At 33.2% G+C, this 22540-nt stretch overlaps 1 protein-coding gene across 1 annotated transcript in view; it reads left to right on the top strand.

Annotated features, from left to right (window-relative positions):
• LOC126889620 (gastric triacylglycerol lipase-like) overlaps positions 1–22540 on the top strand; it is an 80523-nt gene that overhangs the window by 28753 nt on the left and 29230 nt on the right. Inside the window, exons 3-4 of the mRNA XM_050658092.1 lie at positions 5598–5715; positions 14636–14879. Coding sequence (XP_050514049.1) covers positions 5598–5715; positions 14636–14879 — 362 coding nt within the window. The remainder of the gene's footprint in view (positions 1–5597; positions 5716–14635; positions 14880–22540) is intronic.

Below are 22540 nucleotides of genomic sequence, written 5' to 3'. Positions count from 1 at the left end.
AGAGGTTTATTTTGAACTTTATGTGACGGAACGTTGTCAAAATCGCAATGTTAACCTAAAAATAAAAAAAAAGTGAAGTCACGAATTTTTACGTTTAACTCGATACAACTCTGTTCCATTTCAATATTTTTTTCTAAAATTTCTACGGCATATACAGGGTGTTTCATTAATAATTGTCCATATAGTAACTGAAGAAACCTTATCACAAAATACGAAGATTTAACCTAAACACTTAAATTGTGGTTCCTTACTTAGTTACAGGGTGTTTTATCTAAAAATTTAAAAACAATTTTTGCTCAGCATTTTAAAACTATTCGACGTATCCATTTCATACTTGGCAGAAAGTATAGGTACTGTACAAACTACTAAATTTTGTTAAACAAACGTTTCTGTCTATTACCAGAGGCGTACGACGGGGGAAAGTGAATGTTTGACTCTTTCCAAATTCTACGACACTGGCGGAATTGCTATTTTAGTTCAATTTTTGGATTCTCTAATACTTTCTATGAAAATAATATGCTCTTAATTCGTAACGATAAAGTCATTAGTTTTCGAGATATTTGAAGTTAAAAATGAAACGGCACGGTTATTTTGATTAATGTATTGTGTGACTTCATTTTTAATTTCAAATATCTTAAAAACTAATCATTTTATCGTTACGAATAAAGAGTGTATTATTTACATAAAAAGTATTGAAAAATCTAAAAATTACAATAAAATAGCAAATTCGTCAGTGGCGTAGAATTTGGGAAGGGTTAACCAGCCAGTATCCCCTCTCGTACGCCTCTGGTAGTAGCTAGAAACGTTTATTTATCTTAATTTAGTAGGTTGTAGAGTACCTACACTTTCTGGCAAGTATGATAAGGATACGCCAAATAGTTTTAAATTACTGGGTACAAATAATTTTTAAATTTTAATCATATGAATCATATCATAAATTATTCAAAATAACTGTGCCGTTTCATATTTAACTTCAAATATCTTGAAAACTAGTGACTTTATCGTTACCAATGAGGAGTATATTATTTACGTAGAAAGTATTGGAGAATCTAAAAATGGCACTAAAATAGTAATTCCTCCAGTGACGTAGAATTTGAGAAGGGTCAACCATTTACTATCCCCTGTTGTACGCCTCTGGTAGTAGCTAGAAACGTTTGTTTATCATACTTTAGTAGGGTGTATAGTAGTCGCAGTTTCTGCCAAGTATGAAAAGGATACGTCAAATAGTTTTAAAATGCTGAGCAAAAATAGTTTTTAAATTTTTAGATAAAACACCCTGTAACTCGGTAAGGAAGCACATTTTATTTAAGTGTTTTAGGTTAAATCTTCATATGTTGTGCTAAGGTTTCTTCTGTTACTATATGGACAATTGTTAATGAAACACCCTGTATTTCTTACCTTTGTGAAGACTATGAAAGTAGCTGTAGGCTTTTTTTGTTATAAAAGTTATGAATTTAAAGAAATAAAAGGTGCAGATTCGTGAATTGCAGAGTTAAATCGCAAAAATTAAGTGACAAAATTTAAAATTTATCTATTTGATTACGTTTATGTTATACCATAGAGTTCAAAGAAGTTTTATGGAGAGTTTTAGGTCTACATGTGTTATAGAAAAAATATGGTGCAACTTTTAATTTTGAGAAAAAAGTAGTTTAACTTTTTTTTATTTTTAGGGCAAAATTGCGATTTTGACAATTTTCTCCCACCTAAAATTCGAAATAAACTTGATTTTCGTTTTCAGCACCATCAAAAACATAAAGTAAGACCAAAATTAGCCATTCACCACCAATGATCAGAAAAATTAGCGTTGTTTTGGGGATTTATAACGTAGATGTTAAACGCTGCACCATTTGTTTTCTATAAAACATTTTGATCCAAAACTTTCCAGAAAACTTCTTTGTACTCATGTTATATTTTTGAATTTGATTTAAAATTTTTATTTAAAATCTGCATCTTGTACTTTGAAAGATTCATAACTTTTACTAGAATAAGACTAAAGCTTAAAGCAGAAACCATCGTCTTCAAACAAGTGAGTGAGATATAGTGAACAAACTTTAGAAAAAAATATTAAAACGGACCAGAGTTGTAGTAAGCTAAACGCAAAAAACGTGATTCCATTTTTTTTTATTTTAGGGTAGAATTGCAATTTTGAAAATATTCCCCACCTAAAATTTAAATTAAATTTCATTTTCATTTTCATTACGGTCAAAAACATAATCTAAGACCAAAATTATCCACTCTCCACCCATGGTCAGTATCTCGAAAAATAAGCGTTTTATTTGGGGATTTCTAATGTCGACATTAAAAGTTGCACTATTTTTTTTTCTATAAAACATTTTGATCTAAAACTTACCAGACTGTAAACCAAACGCCTTTGTACTCTCTACTTTAACATAAACGTGAATAAGAAGCTAAATTTTATACTTCGTCACACAACTTTTGCGATTAAACTTTGCAATGCACAAATCTGCACCTTTTTCTTTGAAAAATTCATAACCTTTATCAGGATAAGAATAAAAGCTTGAAGCAGGTACCTTTGACTTCAGAAATGTTAGAGCTATACACTGTAAAAATTTCAGAAAAAATATTAAAATAGAACAGAGTTGTAGCGAGGTAAACGCAAAAAACATGATTTCATTTTGTTTTATTTTTAGTTTAAAATTGCGATTTTGACAATGTTCCCCCACATAAAATTCAAAATAAACTTCATTTTCGTTTTCAGCACCCTCGAAAATATAAAGTAAGAATAGAATTAGCCATTCACCCCTCCGTGGTCAGTATCTCGAAAACTAAGCGCTTTTTTGAGGGGATGCCGCTGGCATCTAAACATTCCGTATATGTATTTGGAACCTAGGAGTTTTCTATTGGTTCGTTGCAGCACGCGGTCATATTTTAACCAATAGTCGTCGAGGTCCCAAACGCATATACGGAATGTTATTCGGTTCCAAATTCATATACGGAATGTTAGATATTCGTTCATCGAAAAAGATAAGTTTTTATTACAGTCTGTTAAAAGAAGATTAATTTTAAAACACTTGTTATTGTATTATTAAATAAAAATAAAACAATTATAGTATTTGGAATGTTATTTGGTGCGAAATTTATATACGGTATGTTAAATATTCGTAGAACAAAAAGACGATTTTTATTAAAGCCAGTTAAAATGAGACTGGTTTTTAATAGTTTATTATACAACGAGCATTTAATGATGGTGAGTATAAGGGATACGAAACGAGCCGCCTGGCGACGAGTTTCGTATAGAGTACGAGCTTCATAATGATAATTAAATGCAAGTTGTATACAGGACTTTTTCTATGATAGTTCACAAAAAAAGTATATTCAACTTTATTCATTTTGTAACGCAAACAAATTAAGTAGTTTGTCAGTCTGACCGTTTGAATTTATTGAATTCAAACTATTGAATTCGAACTATTGAATTTATTTGTGTTACAAAATTAATAAATTTGAATATATTTTTTGTTGTGAATGATCATAGAAAAAATCGTGTAAACAACTTGCATTTAATTATCATTATAAAGCTCGTACTCGCCGCTAGGCGGCTCGTTTCGTATCCCCTATACTCGCTTCATAATAACCATCAATAAATGCTCGTTGCATAATATACTATTAAAAACCAGTCACATTTTATTTGGCTTTAATAAAAATCGTCTTTTTGTTCTACGAATATTTAACATACCGTATGTGAATTTCGCACCAAATAACATTCCAAATACTATAATTGTTTTATTTTTATTTAATAATACAGTAACAAGTATTTTAAAATTAATCTCGTTTTAACAGACTCTAATAAAAACTTATCTTTTTCTGTGTACGAATATTTAACATTCCGTATATGCGTTTGGGACCTCGCCGCCTATTGGTTAAAATATGACCGCGTGCTGCAACGAACCAATAGAAAACCCCTAGGTTCCAAATCCATATACGGAATGTTTAGATGCGTCCCGCTGGCTCGTGTACTATGTTCTTTACACTTCCTAGCGTTGGCTTTTTTGGGAGTGGTACAATCTAGAGCAGTGATACTCAACCTGCGGCCCGCGGGCCGCATGCGGCCCTCTAGCGTTTTTATGCGGCCCGAAGGCTAACTAAAGGGCCCAGTGATCAAATTATTTGTCAAATTTCACGTGTTTTTTACAAATTATTTGATAGTGTGCCGATGTGTTTGAGACGTGTTTTGGGCGTGAGGCAGACAATTTAATGACTAATACAAAGTTTTATAAGTTTCTTAGAAATCTCGTTAATAAGCAAGGTATTATTAACTTTTAATAATAAATTATTAAAGATAATGAACCAATACTCAATTTAAAAATAATCAAAAATCAATACTTATTTACTAGATACATTGCAACGACCCATTTAATAATTACAAGAAAAATTCAGTTCCGGATAAACAAAAAAAAATTGACTTTGAAACAACACCCTGTATATTAAAATTTTCAAAATTCGTTCGCACATTTGAAAAGAGCACAAAAACTAAGTTTAATTGCTAGCCTAAATTTTTGGCGCAGATAATTTAATGACATTAATTTTGAAATTATATCGAAATTTTTGTTTCGAAAGTTCGAGTTCTTAAAAATTTCGACATAATTTAAAAATTAGAGCCATTGAATTGTCTGCGCAAAAATGGAAGCTCCATTAAAGCTCTTTTCAAATGTGCAAACGGGTTTTGAAAATTTCAATATACAGGATGTTGTTTCAAGGTCGCAATAGATTTATAATTTTGTTTGATCCGGACCTGGATTTTTCTTGTAATTAGTAGTTTGGTGGTTTGGGTTCTTAATGTGACATATGTGTACCAAATATCAAAAAAATATACAAGGTGGTTCTAAAGTTATGGGCCCAGAAAGAAATGAACAAAATCGATAAAACATCCTATAACTCGGTTATGAAGTCGGTGGAGCAATAAATTTAGTATGTCTAGAACCGCCTCATTTAGCTCTATTCGCCATTCAAGTATTTCCGTTTCCCAATGAAACACACTGTATACTACTTCATCTTGATTGCGGCCCGCAAGCTGTATCGATAGCTACTATGTGGCCCAGGAAAGAAAAAGGTTGAGTATCACTGATCCAGAGAAATCCTTGAGTCTTAGTTGACGGTTTACAAAAAGTTGTTTTTGATAAAATAGTTTTGATGTAACTTTTCTATATTTTTATAAATTGAAATATACCATACATTAAATTATTTTTGTTAATTAGTTGCAAAAAAATAAATCTTACAAATTACTAAGAAGTCTTTTCCAAAGCTTTGAAACAAGTTCCAATATAAAGTTTAACCGAACGAAAACATTACTATTTTATAAACTGTTTACCAAGTCCCGGACTAATTGTTCCCATTAAATCTTTAAAATAACAACAACCAGCAAGGTCTGCCACTGTCTCACAGTACCAAGTTGAAGGTTTGTCTAATGTGATAATATTATACATTCATTATGTAAGATGTTAATATGTTTTGTCTAGCAGGCCGATAAAGAATTTGGTTTTTATGTAATTTAATGTAGTAAAAAATAATGCAAATATTCGTTACAAGGATCTTCCTGCTATATAGATATTAATAAATGTTTTTATTTTGTTTTTTTGCAGCTTATAATATTATCGAATCAGGAAGACAGTTGTTTTTCCTTAACTTCAGAGGTAACCGCTATAGCAAGAGGCATGCGAAAGGACTTACGCAAGATGATTATGCTTACTGGAATTTTAGGTATAACATACCAGACTTTTAGTTTGTTAAATATGAATTTGAAGTGGCTCCAATAAAAAAAATGAAAGTTTAGTGTAGGTAAAAAATATAGTGGTACGGTCAGATTTGTAGATTTTGGTAGTTTTGCTTTAAGCTGTAAATCTAGATGAAGCTTTTTCTTTAGACCAAGTAGCTAGTGACCATGAGAGCACTTGGATCTATCTCCAAGATAAGGTAATCGAGGCTGCAAAAGACTGTGAGGCAGCGGTTTCCACTGGCCGTAAGCCATGGATCTCCGATAATACGTGGACTGTGATTCTAAGCAGAAAAGAACATAAAACTAGTAGTGTAGGAAACAGAGGTTGAACCTTGCAAAATGGACACAAGTCCGATTTTATTTTTTATGGTATATCAAGGGGTGCTTATTATAAGACTAACTTTTTCTGAAAAATTTCGCCCCGGAACCCCAATTTTCACCCCTTTAAAGGGGGTAATTTGTGGTTTTTGCGGAACGTAGCCCTTCCTGTACCTTTTAGAAAAGAAATTTTTTATAGAAATATAAAGAGGACTATATTTTCTACGATTTATTTCCCGACAGCGTATGTCTATCATCCACCGTTTAGCGGGGGTGGAGCCCCAAACTTGACAAGTTTTTAAAAAGATGTTTTTAAAAAAAATATATATTTTTCCCTTACTGTAACGGAAATTAAGAAGGAATCCTGCGACGATTATTCACAAATAAGTAACTGATTGTTTGGTATAGGTTTGACTTAAGGGTAATTGCCCTATTTTTAATTACAGGGTGTTACATTTTAAAAAACCCCTTTTTATATCATCTGAACCGTTTATGCTAGAGTAAAAACACTTTCAGCGATTATACATGTACTGGTGCTATTTATAAATCTGTATAACGCATCCCCATTTTTTTCCCCGGAACCACCCCAAAAAAAGAAGAATTAATAAATAAAGTGATTTTCTTGGAATCCTTCACAGACAAGGCCCTTTATTGATATGCTTCATATATCATTTTGTGCACGTTATTATTACCCATGCATAGACACCAAAAGCGATTTCCTAGTGCAACCCCTGTAGCAAAAAAAAATAAATAAAATGGGGGGTTGAAATTTTTTTTTGTTTTTTGCTTTTTGATCCATATGGGCATATGCTTCATCAACAGTGCTTTTCAAAAATATGTATGGTTATTGCAACATCCCTGCGGAAACCGCCCCTATCCTTGAAAATATACTGCAAAAACTACCCCTAGCCCTTGGCGAGCATGTTTTTACGATTTTCTCATTACCTATGCACTCTTTTTAAACAAAACTTATACAAGGTTAAAGAGCACTATTTACTCTAAAATTAGGTCCCGTTCATTTTTTTCGTATAAGTAACCGTTACTGCGCAGTGGCGCCGTAAACCTCATATATGCTTTGGAGGGTTCCAGTTTTTGTTTTTTTTTCCTCACCTGTTCGTTTTATTAATAAAGTACTTATGTAAAATAAAACAACACAGTGTAACCTACAAATTATGACCTATACACATGCAATTATGACCTTAAGTGGTCGCTAAGCAGTGGCGGATCCAGGGAGGGGTGATTGGGGCGATCACCCCCACCCCTCTCAAACCAAGTGATATTCTATTCAAAGATTATAAAACTATTCATTTATTTCTATAGAAATACTTATATTATTATTTTTAACAGAATGGCGTACTTTTTATGCTTTAGCGACAGTGGCGGAACCAGCATCGTTAAGAGGGGGGTGCCAGTTGGCTAAATTTTTATAAAAATAAATGAATATTTTTTATAATCTTTAAATTTAATATCATTTGGTTTAAGAGGGGGGGTGATCGCCCCCATCACCCCTCCCTGGATTCAGCACTGCTTAGTGACCACTTAAGGATGAATATTGTGCTATTAAAGTAGCATTAATGCAATAAAATGCGCGTAGGTGGCGAAAATATGCAAAAATTGATTTTGGGCCACCACTGTGGCTTTGGGGCGCAAAGAATGTAAAATGTGCATAGGTCATAATTTGTAGGTTACACTGTGTTGTTTTATTTTACAAAAGTAGTTTATCAATAAAACGAACAGATGACGAAATAAAAAACAAAAACTGGAGCCCGCCAAAGCATATATGAGGTTTACGGCGCCACTGTGCCGTAACGGTTGCTTATACGAAAAAAATGGATAGGACCTAATTTTTAGAGTAAATAGTGGTCTTTAACCTTGTATAAGTTTTGTTTCAAAAGAATGCATAGGTAATGAGAAAATCGTATAAACATGCTCACCAAGGGCTAGGGGTAGTTTCTGTAGTATATTTTCAAGGATAGGGGTGGTTTCAGCAGGGATGTTGCAATAACCATATATATTTTTGAAAAGCACTATTGATGAAGCATATGACCGTGTGGATCAAAAAGCAAAAAACAAAAAAAAAATGTTCAACCCCCCATTTTATTTATTTTTTTTTTTTGGCTACAGGTGTTGCACTAGGAAATCGCTTTTGGTGTCCATGTATGGGTAATAATAACCTGCACAAAATGATATATGAAGCATATTAATAAAGAGTATTGGGTGTGAAAGATTCCAAGAAAATCAATTTATTTATAAATTCTTCTTTTTTTGGGGTGGTTCCGGGGAAAAAATGGAGGTGCATTATACAAATTTGTAAATAGCACCAGTACACGAGTAATCGCTGAAAGTTTTTTCACTCTATCATAAACGGTGCAGATGGTATAAAAAGGGGTTTTTTTAAATGTAACACCCTGTAATTAAAAAAAAGGCTATTACCCTTAAGTGAAACCAATACCCAAAAATCAATCAATTATTTGTGAATAATAACCGCAGGATTTCTTCTTAATTTCTGTTACAGTTAGGAAAAAATATATTTTTTTTAAACATATTTTTTAAAAACTTGTCAATTTTGGGGCGCGACCCCTGCTAAACGGTGGATGATAGACTGATATGCTGTCTGGAAATAAATCGTAGGAACTATAGTCTTCTTCATATTTCTATAAAGGACACTTTTTGTAAAAGGTACAGGAAGGGCTACGTTCCGCAAAAACCACAAATTACCCCCTTTAAAGGGGTGAAAATGGGGGTTCCAGGGCGAAATTTTTTCAGAAAAAGTTAGTCTTATAATAAGCACCCCTTGATATACCAGAAAAAAAATAAAACCGGACTTGTGTCCATTTTGCAAGGTTCAATCTTTATTTCCTACACTATAGATACGGAACAAACGATGAATACAGAGCGTTATCGAGAGAAATCAGAAAACAGTGCCGCAAAGATAAAGCTGATTATATCTCTGAAATATGCAGAGAGATAGAGGAACATGGCTCTCGAAATAAACCGAGGGACTTATTCCAGAAGATCAAACTCCTTATCAGAGAATTTAAACCTCAAACTTGGTCTGTAATAGATAAGGAAGGTAATTTAAAGACCGATACTGATGAAATATTGGAAACATGGCGAAACTACTGTGGCGAGTTATATAAAAATAACGAGGTATCAGCAGAAAATCAGTGGCCTTCTGACAACACTAGAGAACCTGCTGTCTTACCCGCTGAAGTCAAAGATGCAATTAAATCACTAAAGAGACATAAATCCCCAGGCATTGATTCAATACCATGTGAAATACTAAAGTTACTAGGTGACAAAGGATTACATATCATCCATTCCATCTGTGTCGCTGTTTAGAATTCAGGAAAATGGCCATCTGATTGGTGTACCTTAATTTATATCCCACTACACAAAAAAGGAAATACTACCAGATGTGAAAACGACCGCACACTGTCAATAATAACACATGCTAGTAAAATATTGTTGCATATCATCAAAAACAGATTAAAAACCTATCTACATTACCAAATACCTCAGGAACAAGCGGGGTTTGTAAAGGGTAAAAGTACAAGAGAACAAATCCTTAACCTGAGACAACTCATTGAAAAGTCTAGAGAATTTCAAGTACCTATGATTATATGCTTCGTTGACTACCAAAAGGCATTTGATTGTGTAAGCTGGATAAATCTGTGGTCAATTTTAATAGAAATGGGCGCACCAATGCACCTGGTGACACTTATTAAAAATCTGTACCAGTCTAATATAGCGACAGTACGAGTAGATCAGAAGTTCTCAAACCAATTCAAGACCGAAAGAGGTGTTAGACAAGGATGCGTGTTGTCACCTGATTTATTTAACATTTATGGTAAACATGTCATGAGGATGGTTTTAGAAGGATGGGCCGGTGGAGTAACATTAGCTGGTAGGGAAATCTCCAATTTAAGATTTGCTGATGACACTACACTTACAGCAGCAAATGAGCAAGAAATTTTTGATATTCTGCGAAGAGTTGAGTACGAAAGCAATAAAGTTGGTCTGAAAATCAATAAAGCTAAGACAGAAATAATGGTGGTCGACAGATTCGACACTATTCAACTGACTTACATGTTGCAGGAATACCAGATAGTAAACACCTTTATCTATCTCGGGTCTAGTATAACTAACGATGGTAAGTGTAAAGCAGAAGTTCGGAGACGTATTGGTATGGCATAAAATGCGATGAGTCGCCTAACTAAAGTTTGGAAAGACAGATCTATCTCTCACAATATCAAGATGAGACTGGTGAATGCCCTTATATTCTCAATATTTCTATACGGCGCAGAGACTTAGACTCTTCGCGCATGCGGGCGCCAAAAAATTGATGCCTTTGAGATGTGGTGCTGGAGAAGAATGCTGCGCATACCTTGGACCGCTCATAGGGCAAACGTTTCCATTCTAAACCAACTCAATTTAAAAAAAAAGGCTGTCCACAATATGTCTGCAACGAATTCTGCAATTCTTTGGTCACGTGGTTCGCAGAGAAGACGATGGGGCAAACGTTTCCATTCTAAACCAACTCAATATTAAAAAAAGGCTGTCCACAATATGTCTGCAAAGAATTCTGCAATTCTTTGGTCACGTGGTTCGCAGAGAAGACGACAGTCTGGAGAGATTAATTGTTTCTGGAACGTTCTCGGGAGAAGATCAAGAGGACGATCACCAACTAGATGGTCTGACCAAATACAGCATTCAGCTGGAAACTCATTCTGCGAAACTCTTAGAGCAGCTGAAGATAGAGACCAATGGAGAAACATTGTTAGGAATATTGGAAGAAATCACGATCCTCAGTAATGGGGAAACGACAAGAGAGAGATAGTGCGGCGGCTGATTTTTTCTGGTGATTGAATATACATTCGAGCATTTAACCGTATCCTATCGTAGGTATATTATACCTACGATAGGATACGGTTAAATGCTCGAATAGTAGGTTTATTATACCTACGATAGGATACGGTTAAATGCTCGAATATAATATATTATGAATTTTATAGCAACAAACACTTAAAGTGTTTGTAATAATAAGCCTTTTACTTATACTATACGATAAATATTTAGTTTTTAGAGAAATAATCACCTTCGGTGGACACACCTGTTGTTTTTAGTCGCAAGATTAATTTTTTCATTAGTAATATAGATAACGTGTAGGCGATAGTCGATAGACTGAAGCAAGGGTGCAGCTTATCACCGTTGCTATTTAACATATATTTGGAGGTCGCTTTAAAAGAATGGAAAAGAAGTTGTGGACTAATGGGAATCATGATCAGAGATGACTGCCTGTTTAACATCCACTTTGCTGACGATCAAGCAGTACTGGCACAAGATTCGTATGACATGGAATTCATGTTAACCCGCCTGTATTCAACCTACAAAAAATGGGGATTAAATATAAATATAGAAAAAACAGAATATCTAGTCGTGAATTCTGACGCCCACTTTGAAATCCTAATAACAGAGAACACATCAATTAAACAGGTTGAAGAATTCAAATATCTGGGAGCTGTAATAAACAGAGAAGGCCTAGGCAACAAACAAATTCAAAGGCGAGTTGAACAAAGTAGGAAGGTAGTAGGTTGTTTGAATTCTGTATGGTGGGATAAAAATATATCCAGAACTACAAAATTAAAAATAGGGAAGACATTTGGGGAATCGGTACTCATGTATGGAAGCGAAGTCTGGACATTAACAGCAGAGTCCAGAAGAAGGATCAATGCTGTGGAAATGGACTACATACGTAGAAGCGCTGGAATCTCCCGATTGGACAGAATACGTAACGAAGAAATAAGAAGAAGGATGCAGGCACACGATACAGCGGTAGACAGGCTCGAGAGAAGAAGCCTAAAATGGTTCGGTCACTTACTTAGAATGGACGACCAACGATGGCCAAAGAAACTCCTGAAATGGAAACCCCCAGGTAGGAAGAAAAGGGGAAGACGAAGACTATCCTGGAATGACACGATAAGGAAGGCCATGGAACACCGAGATTTGGAAGAGGAAGATGCCCAGGATAGAAATAGATGGAGGTTAGGTGTGGGGATGCGGCGTCAGCCGATATGACACCCCGTATATATAATATAGATAACGTAAAAGCTAGGTAAAAGTACACTTATTTTTAATTTATCCAGCCATAGAAAACTGGAGAAAGAAACAAAAAAAATCTCTCTCTCTTGTCGTTTCCCCATTACTGAGTATCATGATGTCTTCCAATATTCCTAACAATTTTTTTCCATTGGTCTCTATCTTCAGCTGCTCTAAGAGCTTCGCAGAATGAGTTTCCAGCTGAATTCTTAATTTGGTCGGAAAATCTAGTTGGTGATCGTCCTCATGATCTTCTCCCCGGAATGTTTCCAGAAACAATGAATCTCTCCAAACTATCGTCACCTCTGCGGACCAAGTGACCAGAAAAACGCAGAATTCATTGCAGATATATTGTGGACAGCCCTTTTTTAATCTCAACTTGGTTCAGAATGGAAACTTTTGTCCTATGAGCTGTCCAAGGTATGCGCAGCATTCTTCTCCAGCACCACATCTCAAAGGCATCAATTTTATGGCGCTCGCTTGCGCGAAGAGTCCGAAGAGCGAAGAAATCGAAAAGAATATCATTGTTAAAGGGCCTAGCCGTGTAAGATGATGAAAACTGCCCCCAACTCGATTTGAATTCCATATAGGTCACCGTTTAGAATATATAGTGAAACTCACTTTCTGAAATTTTTAGCCCCCTAGGTGGTCATGTGACCCACCTAGAGCCTAATTAGGCTTTTTATGTTTTTACTTTTATCTCAGCCGCATCTAGAACTAGCGAGAAACTTTAAATAAAAAAGTTGTAAGCTTTAAAAAATTCTGTCCGACAAAATTTTTTTTTTTTGGCGGGAAATTTCAATTTTAGAACGATTTTAAAATTTTAAATGAGTATAAAAAAATAACTAAGACATTCGTTTTCACGAAAAAACATATAACGTGTATTTTTACATAATGTTTCACCCTGAATTTTTTCAAATTTTTAAAATTGGTGAAACGCTCCTTTACAAATAAAAAACCGCATTTTCCGTTTTTTTTTCGTTTTTTGATATAATTTTATACATGTTTTTCAAAAAAGGTAACACCGACCCTAGAATATGTAAAACCCTGAAAAATAATTGGGATTTGCTTAATAAAAATGTTTTGTAGTGACATCCATTTTCAAGATACAGGGCGTTGAAGAAAACAAAATTTTACAAATTTTTTACGATTTTGCCGAAACTACTTTGAAACATTGTAATAAAATTTGGCGAGTTTTAAAAGGTAGTTATTGTGCATTTTTTGACGTACAATTAAGAATTTTATATTTATCATTGGCGCGCATAGGGGTAATGGTGTGAATTTAAAAAAAATGATAGTACGCCAATGACATATTTCAAATTAACAACCGTTTTTGAATTTTTCGTTCAATTTGTGACAAAAAATCTATCTTCATATTTTTTCATACGACGCGCCATTTTTATTCAAAAAAATAAAACATCTTAACCTTTACAAAGTATTCGAACTTCTAGTAGTTTCTACATTATATCGTACATAAACTCGTACATCCATTATAAAAACTAAGTCGAATACTTTGGAAGCATTAAGATATTTTATTTTTTTGCAGCAAAACGGCGCGTCGTGTGAAAAAATGAGAAAATAGTTTTTTTTATCGAACATTGAACGAGGAATTCAAAAATGATTGTTAATTTAAAATATGTCAGTGGCTTACTATCTTTTTGTTTGAAAAGTTCAGACCATTACCCCTATGCGCGCCAATGATGAGTATCAAATCCTTAATTGTATGTCAGAACATGCACAATAACTACCTCTTAAAACCCGCCAAGTTTTATTACAATGTTACCAGTAGTTTCGGCAAAATCTTAAAAAATGTGTAAAATTTTGTTTCTTCAACGCCCTGTACCTTGAAAATGGATAGCGTTACAAACAAATTTTATTAAGCAAACCCCAATTATTTTTCAGTTTTTTACCTATTCTGGTGACGGTGTTACCTTTTTTTAAAAAAAACATGTATAAAATTTTATCAAAAAACGAAGAAAAACCGAAAAAATGCGGTTTTTTTATTTTTAAAGGTGCGTTTTACCAATTTTAAAAATTTGAAAAAATTCAGAGTGAAACATTATGCAAGAATACACGTTATATATTTTTTCCGTTAAAACGAATGTCTTAATTATTTTTTATGCTCATTTAAAATTTTAAAATCGTTCTAATTTTTAAATTTCCTGCCAAAAATTAAAAAAAAGTTTTTTCGGACAGAACTTTTTAAAGCTTACAACTTTTTTATTTAAATCTTTTCGCTTGTTCTCGATGCGGCTGAGATAAAAAATAAAATCCTAAAAACCCTAATTAGGCTCTAGGTGGGTCACATGACCACCTAGGGGACTAAAAATTTCAGAAAGTTAGTTTCACTTTATATGCTAAACGGTGTCTTATATGGAATTCTAATCGAGTTGGGGGCAGTTTTCATCATCTTACCCGGATAGTCCCCTTGTTTAGATTGATTTAATTAGATTTTAAAATCATCATTTTTTCTCTACCTAATTTTAGCCTTGACGAGAAAATTATGTTTGATGTTCCAAAAACGATTGACCTTGTATACAATATGACCGGCCAGAAGGCCATTTTTATAGGTTTCTCCATGGGAAACACAGTATCCCTAGCGTATGCTACCTTGTATCCAGAGCAAGCATCTAAGAAACTAGTTGGTATAATAAGTTTAGGAACAGCTTGTTACTTTAGGAACATTCGTTCCGTTATAAGATGGATTTCACCCTTTTTTTCAATAGCGCAGGTATGTTTTAAGTTAAGAAAAGTTAAGGGGGTAGGCGCAAAATCTTGGTCCAATGCAATTTAAATGCATTCATTGAATCCTGAGAAAACTTAGAAATATTTTTGAAAAATTTAAACGCGGAATGAAAGATTACATTATTTCCGAGGGTCAAATGTCCCTTAGAATAAACAAAATGTTCTTTTGAATGAAATATTTGAAATTAAAAATCACACTAAATTTTCTCTTTTTGTTTTTTTACTCTTGTAACTTATTCAAATAACCATTATAGAAGTTTTCAGGATATGTTCGGCCCTCGGTAATAATGTAACGTCCTCGCTAGTTTGGGTAGTCCTCGGTTAAATTTGTTAAAAATCTTTATTAGTTTTCTCAGGATTCGAAAAAATGGATGTATTTCAATACCATTGGACCAAGATTTTGGCGCCTACCCCCTTATTAAATAAAAATTAGTTATATGTATTTCTATCCACTGTACAGTGTGTCCCAAATTGGTAAGTTTGCAGTGTATACCGAAAACTAGAGGAGGTAGAAAAAAAATTGTTAAGATGTCATGACTTCTTTTTTCGTTAAAGCAACGATTGCCCAATCAAATCATCAATAGCTCCTCACATTATCGAGATACTGGGCGATTATTGAAAACGACAGGGTTCCAGATCTTCTTTATTAAGAAAAATTTTAAAAAACTTTATAGGAACTTTTGATAGATATATTATGGACCGATTCAGTGGCGTACAAAAAACTTTATTAGGGGGTCTCGCTAAGGAAATAAAAACCATACTTATGTTTTTTTAAGGTACTAGTACACTTTAGAAGGCCAAAAATAAGCATTTTTCAAGATTTTTTTTCTCAGAACCCTTATTAAAAATGAACATAAAACTTTTTTCATATTAATATCTAATTCTTAGAGAATACAAAAAATATATCTTTTTTCATTTACGCACGTACACTAATATTGTAGAGGGCGCCAAAGTCGAGGCCTCGAAAAAAAGTAGTTCCGATGGCGGACAGTTAATCTCAGGATTGGGATCTATGAAACAAAAAAATCGTACGCCATTTGAAAACGGAAGGTCTCTTACGTGACAATTTACCACCATTAGTGAAAAATTCCGCAAAAAAAATATTTTACGGAAATTTGAAAAAAATTTGTGAAAAAATCGCCCGTTTTTCTTCAGTTTTTCATGGTTAAAAAATATATATTTTTTATTTCTTGGCCAAATTGTGGTAAATTGTCACGTAAGAAACCTTCCTTATTCAAATGCCGTACGATTTTTTTGTTTCAGATATCCCAATCCTGAGATTAACTGTCCGCCATCATTTTTCGAGGCCTCGCCTTTTGCGCCTTCTACAATATTAGTGCACGTGCATAAATGAGAAAAGATATATTTTTTGTACTCTCTAAGAGTTAGATATTAATATGTAAGTAGTTTTATGTTCATTTTTAATAAAGGTTCTGAGAAAAAAATTCTTGAAAAAAATTATTATTTTTGGTCTTCTAAAGTGTACTAGTACCTTTTAAATGGGACACACTGTATAATTTGACATTTTTCGTTTACCTTTTTAATTCTCTTTCATCTGATATGACATATCATATATCTATTTTCAGTTGTTGGAGCTACCGTGCAAATAAATTGTTTATAGTTGACGTCAGGTTAAAGGCACTTAAAAATAAAACACTCGGTAACGTCTTTTAACATTTTAATATTAGGGTACCAATCCTTGACAGTTTTATTAAATTTATTTATGAAAATAAAATCAGTACCTACCTAACTTGAAAATTAAGTAAATACTTAACTGCTTATTATTGGTTCAAAGTGAATATTTATTCTTAAATTGTTGATTTAATGTTTTATAAATAATACACTGTATTTGATTACCTTTTTCGTTTTCATCTATAATTTTTTTAACCAATATATTATTATTGTCTTTTATACTTTTTATCTAAAATGACATATTGTTACATCTTGTAAGAATGTTCATTTCATCGAGTAGGCTTTGGTAATATGTTGGCATGGAAAATAAAACAAAACGTATGTGTCATCTGTGTTATCTGTCAGAATTAATATTGCCACCTAAAGTATTGTCAACAAAAACATGAATTTTGAAAATTATGAAAAATACGATATGAATTTGGCATATATTGAATGTCAAAAGAATGTTATTGCTGCATCTGAATTATATTTTCAACGATATCCAGAAAGAAGGCAAACAGACAAGAGAATTTTTAAAAAGCTTGATTCAAATTTATTACAGTATACCTATAGTCCGTCTAATTTACTTACCGTTGCACGTCATTATCTACGTTAGAGATCTAAGTTGACATTGCTGCCCAATTACAAAAAATTCTTGAATTCATTTGAAATCAAATACATCACAAAATTTTTACGGAAGTGGATTATACAGCAAAACAAATTAATATTCATTGTAAATAAATAAAAACTTTAGAAATAGAAAACAAGAATTATATGTAATCAAGTTATAATCTTACTTTAAAGTACATAATAAAAACAGTAAATATAATGAAACAAATACTTATAGTAAAGAGTATAAACAAATATGAAGTGTCATCACCGCAACTGTCAAATAAATGTTACCAATTTATGCAAAAATACCACCCTCGTTCGATTATAGTTACAGTGTATTTCGAACAAATGTTCTTCAAAAAACGCTTTATACATTTATACAAATTAAATGAAACGTACTATTGTGTATTTCTTTAACCCGGCACCTGCCACGTGGCTTTGCAAGGCGCCAACTGCCACGTGGGGTGCTCACAGCACCCATTAAAAATTTTCTGTGATCTACTTGTTTTGAAAAACAAAATAATGTGTTGAGTAACACAAGAATATAAATAAACATGTTTTATTAACTTATTAGCCACTAATATGTTATAAAAGTTAAAAAATAAAATGAAAAAGGTGTTATAAGCAAATTAGCAAGTACCAACCCATAATAAATGAAGTCAAGTAAAATATCTAAAAAAATTAAGATTTAGTGAGTATAGAGTCTATATTAATAATTTAAATCAGTTATTTCAATAAAAAATGTAAATTTGACCTGTTTATCAAAAATACAAAAAAAAATTAAAACTTAAAGTGCCAGATGATGACACCCCAATTCGACTTTAGAGCTGTAAGTTCAGAATGACACTAAATAACCACTTCAAACACTAACACATATATGCTATATAATATTATAGAAAGCTACTATGACGCACAGCTCGGTTACCAAACTTGAAATACCAAATATTTGATAAAAATGTGTTTAAAACGTGGCAGGTGCCGCGTTAAGTTAATATTAATAGAAATCTTTAAATATTATTTCTACGCGTATATAATAAAATATGTCTAGTGGCTGTAATACCAGTGTACTCGGCAAAGTGATTTTAAAAAAGAACACACCTACCGCCTAAATATTTCGTGTTGGTATCATGTGACGTCACGGGCTATGACGCGGATGACGTGCAACGGTAAGTAAATTAGATGAAGTATATATGTTTCGTAAAATCACGGCGTCAGTATGAAAAAAATAATGAAGCGAGAGTTTTAAATACGTTGGGTTATATACACGTATACCATAAAACTTCTTTACGTCAAATTGAAAAGGAAATGGGTATTCCAAAGACAAGTGCTGGGAGAATTTTAAAGAAACATAAATTTAGGCTTTATCGTACATCTGTCCGACAAAAATTATATCCTAATGATTATTTGAGAAGGACCCAATTTGCAAAATGGTATATAGAAAAATGTAATGAAAATCCAAATTTTTATTCAAAGGTAATATTTTAGCAATTCAAACATAAAACAACAGAAGAGCTACATAGAATAATAAAAAAAGGAATACATCAAGCCGCCAAAGAAGCCTTAGGTATAAGAGAAAATAAACCCAGAAAGACAAATAATTGGTGGAATGATGAACTACAGGAAATGAAAGAACAAAAGCAAAAATTATATCACAGATGGCTGGGAACAAAAGATCAAGAACATAAAAGAGAATATAGAGAAATGGTAAATAAATTTAAATCAACGGTAATAGAGTCAAAAAATCAAAGCTGGGAAAGAAAATGTCAGGAATTAGATACGTACATCGGCGGCCGCAAATCAAGAGAATCCTGGAGGTTTATAAAAAACATCAGATCCAACAAAACAGAACAAATAGCCATACACTCCATAGAACCTGAAAAATGGGAAAAACACTATAAAACACTGTTAGTAGACGAAAGACCGGAATACAAAAACATAGAACAACATGAAGTCCTGATTCAAGGGGAGCCATTAGCAATCAACGTAGAAGACACTAAAAAAGCTGTATCACGGCTGAAAAATGGACGTGCTCCTGGTCCAGAGGGGATATATGCAGAGTTAATAAAAAATGGAACCAACAAACTATTCGAGATTCTAACAGAAGTTTTCAATAGGCACTTGCATGGAGAACCAGTGCCACAAAGTTGGAAAGAAGGATGGATTACATCTATCCATAAGAAAGGAAATAAGGAAGATTGCAATAACTATCGGGGTATAACTGTTACGAGTACGCTTAGCAGATTATATGGAAGAATTATAAAAGAACGCATATGCGAAGAATACCGCCCTTTTGAGTCAGAAGAACAAAACGGATTCAGAGCAGGACGATCCACAATAGATAGTATTTTCTGCTTATCCCAAATACTTGAGAAAAGAACACTGAGATCTCGAGAAGTGCATTTACTCTTAGTCGATTTAACAAAAGCATATGACACCGTGCCTGTTGCGAAGTTGTGGAAAGTATTGGAGAAAACCAGTATCAGCGTTACACTAATCGATGCTATTAAAGAGCTTTATAAGAACACAATAGCAAAAGTTAAAATAGGAAAAGAGGTGTCTAATGGTTTTCAGGTAACAAAAGGACTTAAGCAAGGTTGTTGTTTATCTCCCATACTGTTCAACATATATATCGATGAAGCACTCAGGCACTGGAAGAAGAAGTGTAAAGGGATGGGGCTATCTATTGGGGATGAAACGTTATATACGTTGCACTATGCAGATGACCAGGTAGTTATTGCCCAAGACAAAGAAGACCTGGAGTATATGGCTAGAAAACTAATGGAAGAGTACAAAAAATGGGGCCTCGAAGTAAATGTCCAAAAAACACAATATCTTTGCGTAGGAGGAGAAAATAATCCAGATGACCTCGACTTAGAAGATGAAAATATTAAGAAATGTGACCAATGTACATATTTGGGGGTAAAACTGACAAAGACAGGACGAAGTGATGAAGCCATAAAAGACAGAATAACCAAAGGAAAACAAGTTATAGGTGCGTTGAATTCAGTATTATGGCAAAAAAATATAAGACCGGAAACGAAAAAACGAATATATAATACCATATTAAAACCAGTAATCGTCTATGGCTCAGAAGTGTGGCAGTTATCACAAAAACTTAAAGGTAACCTATTGGCAGTTGAAATGGATTTTTGGAGGAGAGCAGCGGGAAAGTCTAGATTAGAACATGTGAAAAATGAGGACATCAGGAGACAAATGAAAGTACAAAGATCAATTATAGAAGACATCGAAAAACAACAACTAATATGGTACGGACATGTTAGACGTATGGGGGAAGAAAGACTACCCAAAAAGATATTAGAATGGGTACCACCAGAGAAAAGAAAACGAGGACGACCACCAACAACATGGATCCAAGGAATCTCAAAAGCAATGTCAGCAAGAAATCTATCTGAAGAAGACTGGCAGAATAGACAGGCTTGGCGAACGGGAACCCAAAGGCGTATTACGCTGTGAACGGGATTTATATACAGGGTGTCCCGAAAAGATTGGTCATAAATTATACCACACATTCTAAGGTCAAAAATAGTTCGATTGAACCTAACTTACCTTAGTACAAATGTGCTCATAAAAAAAGTTACAGCCCTTTGAAGTTACAAACTGAAAATCGATTGTTTTCAATATATCGAAAACTATTAGAGATTTTTTATTGAAAATGGACATGTATCATTCTTATGGCAGGAACATCTTAAAACAAAATTATAGTGAAATTTGTCCACCCCATAAAAAATTTATGGGGATTTTGTTCCCTTAAACCCCCCAAACTTTTGTGTACGTTCCAATTTATTCATTATTGTGGTACCATTAGTTAAACACAACGTTTTTAAAACTTTTTTGCCTCTTAGTATTTTTTCGATAAGCCAGTTTTTATCGAGATGCGGCTTCTTTTTCAATATATTTTCGTAAAAATTTTATGGGGGTTTTGTTCCTTTAAACCCCCCAAATGTTTGTGTACGTTCCAATTAAACTATTATCGTGGTACCATTAGTTAAACACAGTGTTTTTAAGAGTTTTGCCTCTTAGTCTTTTTTTAATAAGTCACCTTTTATCGAGATGTAGCTTCTTTTTCAAAATATACCTAAAAATGTAAATTATAAATAAATTTTCAGATTATTAACAGGTCTCTATAACCGTACTTAATAACCATATACAAATATGTGGTGGATTCGACAAATATTCAAAATATCTCGATAAACACTGACTAATCGAAAAAGTACTAAGAGGCAAAAATGTTTTAGAAACATTGTGTTTAACTAATGGTGCCACAATAATAATTCAATTGGAACGTACACAAAAGTTTGGGGGGGTTTAAGGGAACAAAACCCCATAAAATTTTTATGGGGTGCACAAATTTCACTTCAATTTTTTTTTAAGATGTTGCTGCCATAAAAATGTCACATGTTTATTTTCAATAAAAAATCTCTGAGAGTTTTCGATATATGAAAAAAAATCGATTTTCATTTTGTAACTTCAAAGGGCTGTAACTTTTTTTGTGTGCACTATTGTATATAGGTAAGTGAGGTTCAATCAATCTATTTTTGACCCCAGAATCTGTGGTATAATTTATGACCAATCTTTTCGGGACACCCTGTATATAATATTTTAGCGATGAAGCTCGCATATCCAGTGCAGGAATATTTAACCGACACAGTGAACTATATTGGAATGGCTCAAATTCCCACTTATTTCAAGGGATCAGGAGGCAAGGCAGATTCGGTTTTAACGTTAGTTGTTTTGTCAAGCGTTATAAATTAATTTATCACGTATTTGACGGTAAACTAACTGCTGCCGGATATGCAGATACCTTAGAAACGAATTTGAATGACATTTTTGACGAGGAATATTTGGCTGATCGGAATACATTTTGGTTCCAACAAGATGGAGCACCTGACTATTATGCAGAATTCGTTGGAAATTATTTAAATGAAAAATTTCATAATCGGTGGATTGGAAATTATGGTCCTGTTAGGTGGCCCCCTCGTTCACCAGAACTAAATCCTCCTGATTTTTTATTTAGGGATTTTTAAAAAACAATATTTATAAAACTGAATTTAACACCAAGGAAGAATTATTACAAAGCATTCATCAAGCACTTAGAAAAATAAAACCAGTGCATATACTCAATTGTGTAAGATCTGTAAGAAAAAGGTGTCAATTATTATTACAACAAAACGGGGAGTATTTTGAACATTTATTATAATTTTCATATTTTTGTAAAATTAATTATAGTTGTTACGTTGTTTATTATTGTTGTTTGTTGGTTTATGTTAATGTTATTATTTTTGTAAAATTAATTCTTGTAGTTAAGTAGCTTTTTGTTGTTGGTAAATTCGTTATTCCTATTTT

This window comes from Diabrotica virgifera, chromosome 8, assembly GCF_917563875.1.
Source record: "Diabrotica virgifera virgifera chromosome 8, PGI_DIABVI_V3a".
NCBI classification, from domain to species: Eukaryota; Metazoa; Arthropoda; class Insecta; order Coleoptera; family Chrysomelidae; genus Diabrotica; species Diabrotica virgifera.
Note: the sequence above shows the minus strand (reverse complement) of the source record. Positions and strands in the feature narration are given on the sequence as shown.